Raw genomic sequence first — 13,214 nt, forward strand, 5'->3', positions numbered from 1 at the left:
TTGGCATGCGCTTAGAGCAAAACGGTATGGCTGGGCACATGACTCCGTGGGGAAAATGCTCCCTGGAAGGCACACGAGGAAGCCAGGCGTGGTGATAATGAGCTTGGCATCCAGTTGGCAGGTGACCGGATAGGAGGGTCCCTGGGGCGTGCTGGCAGACAGCCTCGCCAAATCAGTGAGTTTTGGTAAATGTGAGAGACCCTCTCTCATAAAAACCTCCCACTGAGGGTCTGGAGAGACTGCTCCGTGCTTAAGAGCACTGACTGCTCTTCCAGGGGACCTGGCTGGGTTCCGTTCCCGGCACCCACATGGCAGCTCACAACTGTGTAATTCCAGGTCCAGGCAATGGCGAAACACCATTGCACATTAAATAAAATCTAAAAAAAGGAAAAAACAAAGCACAAAACCTCCCACTAGTTGTCCTCTGACCTCCACCCCCATGCCGGGGCATGTGTCTGCATGTGGGTGTATGCCATGCACTAAATAAGCAAGCAAATAAATAAAACGTAATTAAAAACAACAACAAAACAAGGCACCCTCCAGGAAACACATGTACAAAAAAGGAGAGAAATAGTAAGGTGGCTCTGTATAAATGTTCAAAAGTGTTTTGGTTTCTTTATTGTGTATGTATACATGTGTGGGTACCCACGTGCCGGGGAGTACGGCTTCCACCATGCGGGTCTCAGAGATCAAACCACAGCCATAAGGGTCAGCGGTACGGACTCTAACCTGCTGAGCCATGTGGCTGGCCCCGTGGCACTTTAAAAAAAAAGTGAACCCAGTCATGTGTCAAACAGTATCGTTTGTTGCTCTCTGACTTGAAGTCGACACAATCAGTGAAGGAGACACTGTGGTATATCCTGTAAAATCTGCTCGGTCACCATCATTTTACAGCTAAGGAACTAGCTGAGGCCGGTTGAAGGGAGGGAGCTGCCTTCCTCGCCATCGCAGAGGCCGTCGGTGGCGGAGCTGGGGAAAGATGCATGTGGCCCTGAAGACTGATTTAGCAGTAGCTCTTTCCGGTTGCCTTGTAATAGCTGGTGTTAGATCTTCACTGCTCAAGCAAACCGTGTCTCAGCTACAGGCTGTGAGAGGACCAGCTGGGGAGGCAGCCCATGGGTGCTTGCTCGAGTGACCAGCCGAGTGACTAGCCCGAGAGATTAGAAGCCAAGCTATCCGAGGCCTAGCTCTCTCCTAGGCTAGTGCTGCACTAACCCTAATGTTACTGGAGGCTACTGTTATCTTGGGCTAGTGCCCCCAACTGCCCTTGGCATCTCTGTGTAGCTGAGGGTGGCCCTGAACTTCTCATCCACTTCCTCTGTCTCAGGAGCGCTCAGTTACAGGCACGTTTTACCACATCCCGCTTACGCGGTTCTGAGGATGGGACCTGGGGCCTCGTGAACCCTAGGCAAGGCCTCTATCGACCGAGCTGTATCCCCAGCCCCCGCTTCATTAGTCTGAAGTCGAAAATAACACTGTATGCTCTGTCTCGTATCGGTGTCAGAGTGCCAAAGGTAGGGTGCATATATAAAGAGACACCCTTAGAGTGTACACAGAGCCAGCCTGCTGCCGCTCTGCAGACCAAGAGGCCCTCTTGGCCTTGGGTTTCCCCGTGCTATTGTTTTGAAGTCTTTCTCTTAGAAGAATCCAGTTTCCTGTTGTGAGTGGCCATTGGCTCTCTCGATGGTAACTGAGGAGGATAGCAGTCAGGCTTAATTATTCCGTGCTATTTTAGCAGGAGCGCTTGGTGGAAATTCAATTACTTGCGGCCACAGTGTCAGGGTTCATTCTGGTTTTCATTTCTGTGTTGAGTCTGCTTGGCGGTATTTATAGCGTGCTGTTTGTGTAGACACTGGGGGTGAAGTAGGGATGTTTGTGGCAGCGCTTCATGAGAACAGCCCTCAAGCGTCATGCTGGATATTTTCTGCAAAAAGTAAAATGTGAGATGGGCTGGTGAGATGGCTTAGTGGGTAAAGGGGCTTGCTGCCAAACCCGAGTTCCATCCCTATAGAGAGAACCGGCTCCCACAAGATGAGCTCTGTCCTCTGCATGCACAAGCATGAGCACACGTGTTTTAAAAAGTGAGAATATGTGTGTCGTAGATACTCAAAACATCTCATAAAGACAGGTAAGCTAAGGTTCAATAAGTTGGATTGTTTTCAGGGAACAGAGAGAACAGTTCTTTTTTTTTTTTTTTTTTTTGTTTTGTTTTGTTTTTTTGTTTTGTTTTTCGTATTGCTTTGGAGCCTGTCCTGAAACTAGCTCTGTGGGCCAGGCTGGCCTCGAACTCACAGAGATCTGCCTACCTCTGCCTCCTGAGTGCTGGGACTAAAGGCGTGCGCCACCAATTCCCAGCCTCTGTTGGCTTGTTTCTATTGTCCCTTGCCTAAGCAGTAAGTTGCACGCTGTAGCCTCCTTTCCGTTGTCACGGTAAAACCCTCTAGGGAGTTGACTTGAGGCCGCCACTCTCGGTTGCATGCAGTCTTGTCATAGGGGGAGAAGGCAGGAGCTTACCACACATCCAGTCAGGGCAGAGAGAATGGGCGCGCGTGTGCTTAGTGCTTGGTAGCCTTCTCTGCTCATGAAACTCTGCCTAACCGGACCGAGGCTTCACAAGGTAACCCTCACGGTTCATGGCCACAGACTGAGCTGATCTAGACAATTCTTTATTGAGAGTCTCTTCCCGTGTGATTCTCGAGTGTGCCCGTGACAATGTAAAATGTGGAATTATGGAAACATTGCTAAAATGACCGTACCTCGGTCCCTAGGACCCAAGTACAAAAGCCAGGTGTGGCAGTCTGGAGCTGGAGGCAGGAGGATCTGAAGTTCAAGGCCATCCTCAGCTACATAAGGCAGAAAGAAAAGAACACCAGGACAAGGGCGGGCCTTGCCAGTGAGCTTCCTGGCGGCGGCAGGACCATTCTATACGAGGCTTATGGTGGACACCTTTCTCTTTCTCAGTACATGAGACTTATGGTTGCCAAGTCGCAGGGGTGGGGACAGCTCCAGCACAGCCAGTCACCTGAGTTTTCCAGAACTTTGTGCTCGAGTTTCCTTTCTGTTGCTGTGATAAAAAAAAACACCCTGACCAAAAAGGCAGATTAGATTAGGAGAGAAAGGTTTATTCGGCTTGAACTTCCCCGTTGCAGTCCATTCTTGTGGGGCACTCGGTGCAGGAACTGGAGGCAGCCAGTCACGGCCAGTCAAGAGTAGAGAAAGTGAATGCTGTCTCTTAGTTACACAGTCCAGGGCCCAAGCTCAGGGAATGGTGTCGCCCACCGTTAGGCTGTCTCCCCACAGGAATTAAGGCAATCCAGATGACCCCCCAGAGACGTGTTCACAGGCCTAGACTCTTCCTGGATGATGTCAAGTTGAAAATTGTGTCCGAGGCCCCTGACTGGAGCTAACCAGATTGCCCCACTCTGTTGTGAAAGTCTACTCGCCCCACTAACTGGAGGCACCGAGGGGAGCCTCTCCTGCCATGCCTTGCCTTTCTTGTCCCTTCAGGACACTTACAAGCCCCGTCGCAAGTACAGACGGCAGCAAGGAGCGGAAGAGCTGCTGGACGAGGAGTCCCGAGTCCACTCCACGCTTCTGGAATATGGCAGGTACAGTGCGGGCACCTGTTCCATGTCCCATAATGCCATTGCAGAGCGAAGCTGGGGCTGGAGGGCTCACTTAGTCACAGGTGCTTGCTTGCTTGCTTGCTTTGCGGCACAAGGAACTGCGTCCAGTCCCCAGAACCACATAAGAAAGCCCAGAGTGGAGGCACACACTTGTCACCCCAGTGCTGGGGAGGTGGAGACAGGGAGACCCTGGAACTCCCCGGTCAGCCAGCCTAAACTAAGCCCATTGGGTGATCGCCAAGCCAGTGGGGGACCCGGCTTGAAAACCGTGTCCTGAGGGACAACGCTGTTTCCTAGCTTTCACTTCCTGTACTAAAAACCAAACCATGTCAATATAAAGGCATCTTGACTTTTTGTGTCAGCTTACTAGCCCTCTCCCATCCCCAGGAAATAAACCATATTTCAGGAGGGATGGAGGGAAGAAAGGAAAGAGCAGGAAGGAGGGAAGGAAGGAAGGATGGAAGGAAGGAAGGAAGGAAGGAAGGAAGGAAGGAAGCTAACAATTCCTTTCTTTTGAATTAAAGTTGGACAGCTGCTCGAGTGGTGAGGCATGTTGTAAGTCTGAGCATTTGGGAGACTGACTCAGTTAGATCTCAGTGAATTTGACACCAGCCTGGTCCATAGAGTGAGTTCCAGGCTAGCCAAGGCCAATGAGACCCTACACACACACACACACACACACACACACACACACACACACACTCACTCATGCAGTTTCTGCCTGGTGAGTTTTCTGTTTGCAGCTATGACTTCCAGGTTAAAGTTTGTGTCTGTGTGCCCAGCCTTTCTAGTTCTCTGGAGATGTGGGTGTTGCTGTGCATAGACTCTGGCCTCCCTGGGGGTCCTGGTGGTGCAGAGGCCAGGGCATGAGTGTATTTCCTGGCCCTCCCTTTAAATACAGTCCCAGGGGACTTGCACCAGTCTCCTTGGGCCCTGTGGAAATCCTGTTGGTTTGGGGCAAAGCTTTCCCTGACTAGAAAAGTGAAAACTTCAATAGTAAACTTTATTACTTCTTAAACTTACTTTGTCCTTAAGAAAGAGTTTTACTTTTGTGGCCTCACTTGTTTCGAAAAACTTGCAAGTGCATACTTCCCTCTGAATGCTTTGCTCAACCCTGGATATTAACCTCCCCTTATGTCCTGCATTCTCTACCCAGGGTGACCAGTCCCTTGATGTGAGTATGCGCCTTGTGTGTCCTGCCTTTGTGTGGGGAGAGTGTCCCTGCCTTTTTTTGTGTGGCTGATACTAGCTCTTTCTCACTAGCATCTCCCTGAGTGGCTCATGACACCTTCCTCTGGGAAACAGTGACAAACAAGAAGAAATTAGGCTTTTCAAGGAAAGGCTGTGCGCGGGTGCATGTGCGTGTGTGTGTGTGTGTGTGTGTGTGTGAGAGAGAGAGAGAGAGAGAGAGAGAGAGAGAGAGAGAGAGTTCTCTCCTTCCACCTTTATATGGGCCCTAGGAATCGAACCGGAATATTCAGGCTTGCATGACAAGTGCCTTTACCCACTGAGGCAGCCCATCTGCCTCTCATGGTGTGTTGTTGTTCAGTCTTGTTTATTTGCTTGTTTGGAGATGAATATCTGAGGCCAAGCCTCTTTCCTTCTCACAATTGAAACTAGTATGTTTCAAGAGCTGCTGATGTCATTCTGGTCCAAGCCCTGTGTGATGAGCCCAGCTCATCATTTGCTGCCGAGAATATGTTTTCCAATTCAGAGTCCATTCAGACCAGGGACATAATTTTGAGATGGGGCAGGGACTGTACGAAATTAAAATGCATGGCCCCTTGTTAAAAATGATTAACGAAGGCCTGGAGGGATGGCTCATTAGGTAAATTGTTTGCTTTCCCATCATGAGGACTAAAGTTCAGCCCCCAGAACCCACAGTAAAAAAGCTGCGTGTGGTAGCATCACTTGTAATTTCAGGGCTAGAAAGGCAAAGGCGGAAACAATCACTGCCATCAGCCTAGTCTAATGGGTGAGTTCAGGCCAGTGAAAGAGCGTGTCTTAAAAATGAGGTGGACAGACACACATACACTCACTCTCAAATAATAAAGGAATGTAATGAAACTACATATATGAATATATACATACTGGTGGAAACATTAGGTGGGCACAGGGGTTATAGACACTTGGGAAACTCATAGCCATAGGCCTTGGGTGTTATCTGATGTCTCAGCCTTTTGGTTAGTGAAACATTAGGTGTGTTTGTTTTTTGTGTTTTAAGTAGTTTATCCTTGAATCAAATATAAATTACCAAGGCCCAGGAACAAAGATTCAGGTTGCCCAAAATAACATAGTCTACATAGTTTCCTGAAGCTCTATAGAACAAAAGGCTTTTTTTTTTTTTTCCATCTACATCAGGTAGGTGTGTTAACAAAGGAGATGTGTGCCGTGATGCAGGGGTCCTATCTGGTACCATTCTTAGCTATGGAGTTAGAGGAAGCAGGAGGCATGCTAAAGTCATTCCAAACGTTTATATCGTATTAGAGGTAGACAGTGGATGACAACTAATAGGGTTAAGGCTAGCCTCAAGATAGTTCGGCTCTGCATCTACTACATTCCAACTGTCCACAGCCCTGAAGTTGTAGTCCTTCTGCCTTTTTTTTTTTTTTTTTTTTAACTCTGAAGTAGCAATACTGATTAGGCTGCAGAGGTCGCCATAATGTCCCTTACAGGAAGGTGGTGCAGACCCAGAGTTCAGCCTCAGAGTAAATCTGATGTACTTGGTCCCACTGCCCTGCTCTGTCCCTTTTTGTCTCTCCCAGTTCTGTGTCGGGATTGCAAAGCTGGGAAGTGCTATAAAATTTTACTTTCCGCATCTTCTTCCATTTGTACTCTTTCATTCAGCAAACATTAGACCTCCAGACTGAAAACAGCTGCATCCCCCAGAAGGGTGCAGACTCGCGCTCAGATGATTGGTCATAGCTGCCCTCGTGGGGGCGTTTCCAGGCCTAGATGGACAGATCTTGGCTCTGCATGTATGTAGTGTGCACATGGAAGCTTTGCAGAGCCAAGAGCAGGTGAAGGGAGCTTGGTCGGACTGTGTAACGCTTTGTGTGGACGGTAGGTGGAGCAAGAGGTGCTTGTATGATGCTGACCGGGGCTTTGGAGGAGGAAGGAAGAGGTGATGTGTGGAAGCTGGGAGAGCCTGCCAATCTTGCTAATGTGACATGGGGTCGGGACAGAGGAAGAACAGGAGGAGTGAACTACAGACACTGGACCTGTGGGCCGCACACTGATCCCACAGGCCAGGCATGGCCTGAACAGGGGCAGAGCAGAACCTTAACCTGTTTGCTCTTCACTGCTTGCATGCGATTTTATTTCTTTCCGAACTAAAATCTGTGAGACTAGGTGTTTGCCTTGTGCCTTTTGTTTTTTGGCTGAGTCTTTTTTGTTGCTGTTGTATTTGCCTAAAATAAAAAGGCATAGGTTTTGCTTGTCTTGAGCCAAGAAGTAAAGCCATTTAAGCTGAAATGTGTCTGGGCGCCCTTTAAATTTAAGGCTCCATGCAGTGAGTACACATTACTGACATCACGCTTGGGTTGTGTTAGAAAATAACACTGGCGTGGCTTGAAGTCATTAAAGTAACATTAGAGTCCGATTTGGTCTTAGGAAATACATAGTTTGTTTACACAGACGTTTTTAAGGGTTTCAGCTTGCAGTGTGGTTCTGAGATACAGCTCCTAATTGGAAGAGCAGTGAGTACCCTTTAAGGATACCCTGTACTATCTCAGCATCCCCTTTTTAGAGCATGTGTACAGCAGATAACATGACTGGCCATATTCAAGAGCTGGTAGATGTGTTTCCGGAAAAGGCGTTTGAAGTATTTTTTTTTTTTTCCCAGCACTAAGCAGCCTTCGGTGCTTTTCATAGAGGAACCCAACCCAGCCCTAGGGAGATGGCTCAGTCGGCAAAGTGTTTGGCACACAAGCATGAAGCCTGAGCTGAGTCCCCAGCACCCATGCAGAAGCCAGCTGTGAGGGTGTGTGCCTGTAACCCCAGTGCCAGGCAGGCAGAGACAGGCCAGGCCAGGTCTCACCAGCCAGCCATTCGAGCCCAGTTTTGGTAAGCTCAAGTTCACTGAGAGAAGTTGTCTCAGAAGAAGCTGGAAAGTGAGTGAGGATGGAGATACCCGATGTTGCTTGCCCCAGTACACATGTGTCAATAAATACCCTTGTTGGAATTTATTGTGGTTTTTGAATGGTAATTAAACTCTTTCTCGTGACTTACAGGAGATATGGATTTAGTCGCCACAACAAAACGGAGAAGGTAAGAAAGACCTAGAGTGGCAGCAGTAGCTGGGTAGCAGGGGTGCCCCTCCCTGACCAAGCTCCAGGCTCTGGGCAGGCAGGGGTCCTGGCAGTGTACCAGCCGCCTTTGTCCCCTGCTTGGGCGTCTCGGCATCTCTAGCCTGCCAACGGAAGCATCCCAGAGCTACAGATCAAAGATAATTGAAGTCCAGCAGGTGGACGGGCCCTGGCACGAGGCGGGCCTGCCTCACCAACCCATGCCTGCCCGGCCCGCTCTGGAGGCTGGAACTTGACCTGACCTGAAGGCCCTAGATTAGCCCTTCTCTTTTGAACGCCCCCCCTCCACCCCACATAGGTTCTCTTTCACAGGCTACCTCTCTGAAGGCTTGTCTTATTTCTGCCCAGTCTGCAGCTCTGCTGCCCAGCTGTTTCCTCTTCTTCCCTTCTAGGCTGAGGACAAGAAAACAGCGCTCGCTGCGGGGCTGTCAGCCACAGAGAAAACGGAAGCTCATGAAGAAGATGAACTTCAGGCTGCTGAAGAGGTGTGTGTGCCTGCGTGGTGGCCCTCTGAGGTCCCAGTGGGGCCCATTTGAGGGGAGATGTAGCCCCACCCCCAGCTCTCTGTCTCTCTCTCTCTCTCTCTCTCTCTCTCTCTCTCTGTCTCTCTCTGTCTCTCTCTCTCTCTCTCTCTCTCTCTGGCTGCCTCCCACCCCTCTCAGTTCCCGTCTTGGAAGCACTGTGAGGCTCACCAGTAACCCACATTAAAGCATCAGCTCAGAGGGGGTTCACCACAAAGACCCGGGCAGGCAATCGCTTCCGTCTCGCGTGGTCAGAAGCGCTCATCGCTGTTCCCTTTCCCTTCCAGCAACGTATTCAGTCCCTGATGACCAAGATGACTGCCATGGCGAATGCGGAGGTGAGGCTCGGGTCGGGATGGGGGTGTCGGGGAAACACAGGGCTGGCGTCGTGGCCCCTCCCCCCTCTGCTCTAGAGGCAGGGGCACGCTGTCTTCAGAGCCCTGTCTTAAGCAGTCCTGAGCCCTGTCTGTGTCCCCCTTGCAGGAAGCCTTTTTATAATGCCTAGCATTGTTCTGGGGGCCTTCAGTGAGTGAGAGCGTAAGGAACCTGTTGGAGTGACACATCCCTACAGGGGTGGCTAACTGGGCCCCTGAGGAAGAGCAGGGGTCTCTGTAACCACGGGAACCCATCTCCTTCCGAAACCAGCTCTGTAGGAGATGAAATCCTGAGTTGCCAGTGAACCCTCACAGGTCAAGGCCTTCCTGGAAGGATTAGCTGTGTCCTTGGATGGGATCATTTCTTTGAAAACCAGGAAAGACCTGTGGTAATAAAGACATACTTTAGGGCCTATAGTTCCTTTTCTACTTCCTGTCTATGAGTCCCAGGCCTGGACATGGTGGTGGAGAAGAAGATGGAATCCTAGGGTACACAGGGCCTAAAAGGAAGCTAGTCCAAGTGAACCTGGACCTGAGGGGAAGTTATCAGGGCTACCATTGGGAGGGGTATACAAGGTCGGGGTGGGTGGAGTTAGGAGGGATACCCAGGGCCCAAAAGGAAGTCGGCAAGGGTACCCAAGACCCAAGTAAGGGGAAGCTAGCAAAGCTACTGACTGACTCTGGAGATGGAGGGGTAGCTCTGACTACTGTCCTAAGTCTTGTGGCTGAGTCAGTGGTCAAAGCCAGGTCACTTTCCTGGGGCCAAGCTGTGTATTTTGTTATCATGTTCAGTCCTATGATTGTCCCTGAGACTACACCTCCTTTGATTGCAGAGCCGCCTCACCGCAAGCTCCGTGGGCCAGATCGTGGGTCTCTGTTCTGCCGAGATCAAGCAGATTGTGTCTGAGTACGCAGGGAAGGTAGGTTGCTGTCTGCCAGAGCCTTGGCCTCAAGTCACAATCACAGCCTTACCCTCCTGCATCCCCATCTCGTTCCCTGTGTAACCATGGAGTGTAGCTGGAATTCATCAGCCACATTTGTCAGAAGCACCAACACCAGACTTGACCATGCACAGTCATCTGCATTTGCCCATGAGCTAAATTCATTTTGTCCCGAGGTGCCCATTTTTTTCTATAAATACTAAGGGAAAAAGCCTGTCTTGAAATAGAAATCACATCTAATATGTCGCCGTCTGCAGACCAGGCAATCAGTTTTCCTTCCCTGTCAGGCTGCTTATAACACAGGCTTGGTTTGGCAAGTGGGCTGACAAATGGTGCTTTTTGCCATTTAGGAGATAAACTCTATAACTCAGCCAAGCCCGAGGCAAAAGATTTTGCTCAATTTTCTTAAAAAGGGTATAGAATGAACAAAGCCTCGGTCGCACTTCAACATTATTTTCTTTTCCTTTTTCCATTCTAATACGAGACAGAGGGACCTTAAATATTTCAGAGGTACAGTGATGAGCCATTTTTTAAATAGTTTTAATATTTCCTTTTTTATTAATGTGTTTGTATGGAGAGGCAGGCTGTCACACCGTACATGTCTGGATCAGAGGACTACACTTTGTGGGTTAGATTTTCTCCTTTAATGGGGACTCTCTTGACTCCTGCAGCAAGCACCTTTTACCTTACCAGGGAGCCAACTGGCTAGCACAGGAAAAGAGTCATTTCGTTTCCTGGTGCTGTGACAGTCATCAACTGCTGTGTGCATTTGTGCGTGGCTGTGTGCGCGCATGCGTGGCTGTGTGCGCGCATGCGTGGCTGTGTGCGTGCGCTCCCATGCGTGCACGCGTTCGGCTCTCTCCTTTTCCTTCTGCCCAGGACCCAGCCCATGAAATGCTGCCTGCATACTTTCCCACTCGATTATGCCAGCTGAGAAATTCCCTCACAGTCCTGTGCACAGGCCAAGCTAATCGAGACAGTCCCCCACGGAGACTCCCTTCGGAGTGAGGGGAGTCTAGATCGGGTCGGGTCTAGCTTGCATTTAAACTGACCAACAGAAGGGTCTTGTCCCCTCATCCCTCAGCCTCGCCCCGAGTGTCATGGCTGCTGGAGTGGCTCGTTCTGATTTTCTTGGCTCTGACGCCTTCGGAACAGAATAGTGCCACTCTGTGTGCTGAGCCTAACCTTTGTGTAGTGATTGTGAATGTGGTGTGCTTGGGGAGAGGTCTCCCTGGTACCAAGCAGAGGAGCTTCAGAGCCGGGCAGTGAACAGATACATGTCTAGGGTGGGGTGCCTTCTTTCCCCTGTCCTCCACGTGGATGCTTCTGAATGTAGATTTTTCTTGCCCATCTCTCAAGGAGTCAAAGGTCTTGTCTGACCAGTGTCATTAGAGGTTGAACTGGGAACGATTCTGCTTACTGTAAAGGTTCAATAAACTCAAAAGACTGCAATGCATAGTTGTGGCAAGAGGAGTGAAAGGCATTGCCCTACGAGTGCCGTGGTCTCCTGTCACTCATTCTCCTGAGCTCCTGTCACTCATTCTCCTGAGCGCCAAGGCTGTGAATCTGTTGCAGGCCTAGATTGCCAAAAATTAGCCTTATCAGATTTGTAACAGGGATGGGAAGTAGATATCTTTCTGCTCGGTGTGTGTATGTATGTGTTTGTGTGTGCCCGTTTGTATATATATTTATGTATGTGTGTATGCGTATGCATGTTTGTCTGTTTCTCTCTCTCTCTCTCTGTGTGTGTGTGTGTGTGTGTGTGTGTGTGTGTAGGCCAGAGGTTGAGAATTGCTTGTGGGAATTGGTCCCCTCCTACCCTATGAGCCCCAGGAATTGAACCCATATTGTTAGGCTTGGCTTTGCCTCCTGAGCCAGCTCACTGGCCTCAACTAATCTCTTACTGTAATTAATACTTTAACTAGATTTCATTGACTCTGATGTATAGATCTGCCCTGGTCTTTGTATTCATTTGTCTTTGTTTCTCCGTGACGCCCTTAAGCTTTACTCTGCTTTTGTGTTTTCTGTCTAATTAGAATACAAGCTGACTTTGTTTTATTAGACGTCTTTTTGCTTCAGGTCCCATCATGGAACCTTGCAGTTGCTGTATTTGTTTGCTCCTCGTTCGTTGTTTTGTTAGTGTGTCCAGCCAAAGACTGACTGCCTTCAGGTTGGCCCTCGGTTGGGGTGAAACGTGTTGGGCACATTGCTGCTCGAGTTGCAGGAAGTCACGTCTCAGTGGGGCTGTGCAGCAGCTGGTTAAGATGGTGTTGAAAGATGCAGCACACAAGGCACTGTGGTACCCAGAAAAACACGCATGATGTTGAAAGATGCGGCACACGAGGCACTGTGGTACCCAGAAAGACACGCATGATGTTGAAAGATGCGGCACACGAGGCACTGTGGTACCCAGATAGACACGCATGATGTTGAAAGATGCGGCACACGAGGCACTGTGGTACCCAGAAAGACACGCAGGGGCATGGGAAGCATGAGCTAGCCCGTGAGACTGTGTAAGGAAGGAAGGATAGAAGGCAGGGGAGGGGAAGACAGAACGGCATGGCAAAGGAAGCAGCGAAGGGAAGGACTCGTCCTCGTCATCACAATCGTCGTCATCACAATCGTCGTCATCATTGCTGTCGGGTCTGGGTTTGTGTTGGGTTTGTGTTGGGTGCTCTGGGAAAGGGTGAGTGTGTGGGAGTTTGCTCTGTGTCCCATGCTACAAGGAAGGGCCTGTGAACACAGCCCACGCCCACTGCCTCGCTGCCTCCTCTGTCTCAGCGCCATGGGTTTGCTTGAAACTGGGCTCTGCTGTTTCCTCTGAGACTGGTGCTGCTGCTGCTGCTGCTGTTGGTTTTGCGGGGGTGACACAGCCTTGACTAGCAATGAGGACAAAGTGCTCCAGGGAGGCCCCGTCAGTATCACTTGAGTAAAGGCCCAAGCGGAACTGCTATCTGCTATCTGCGTGCATTTTTCTTTAGTGAGGGGAAAGGACCAGGCTGCTTTAAGGGGGGTGGGGTGGGTGATGAAGAGTTTTGTGAATGAGGAATAAATTCAGCAGCCTGCCTGGAGCAAGTGCTTGAGAGGTGCTGAGCTTTGGGATGTACAAATGAAGAGGAAATAAGTAAATAAGTACCAGACTCATCCTTCAGTTGTAAGGTTCTCAGGTTCTTGTGACAGTGTAGTGTAGTATGTAATCCGCGTGTTTCAAAGACGTCTGTGAGCTATGTAACTCAGTTTAATGTGGCCCGTGTAAGGCAGCAGGGTGAGAAAGCTTTTGTGGGTGTAATTCATAAGCATCTGGAGGTCCTGCGCTTGGTATTGTCATCTCCCTGTTCCCAACGCTCACAATGTTTCAGAAGGCCTAATGCTGCTGCTAGTGCACCACCTGCCATCTTGACACCCTGGTGCTCAGCCAGCTAAGTCAGCCTCCATTGATATGTCT

The 13,214-nt window shown here is 49.8% G+C and overlaps 1 protein-coding gene across 2 annotated transcripts in view; it reads left to right on the forward strand.

The window, feature by feature from the left end:
- The window catches only part of Ccdc93 (coiled-coil domain containing 93), a 62,826-nt gene that overhangs the window by 17,167 nt on the left and 32,445 nt on the right, over positions 1–13,214 (forward strand). For both annotated transcript variants that reach the window (XM_051204142.1, XM_051204143.1), the window contains 5 exons: positions 3,508–3,608; positions 7,859–7,895; positions 8,326–8,418; positions 8,742–8,792; positions 9,662–9,748. In XM_051204142.1, coding sequence (XP_051060099.1) covers positions 3,508–3,608; positions 7,859–7,895; positions 8,326–8,418; positions 8,742–8,792; positions 9,662–9,748 — 369 coding nt within the window. The remainder of the gene's footprint in view (positions 1–3,507; positions 3,609–7,858; positions 7,896–8,325; positions 8,419–8,741; positions 8,793–9,661; positions 9,749–13,214) is intronic.

The sequence above is a fragment of the Phodopus roborovskii genome, unplaced genomic scaffold (assembly GCF_943737965.1).
Source record: "Phodopus roborovskii unplaced genomic scaffold, PHOROB, whole genome shotgun sequence".
Taxonomy (NCBI): domain Eukaryota; kingdom Metazoa; phylum Chordata; class Mammalia; order Rodentia; family Cricetidae; genus Phodopus; species Phodopus roborovskii.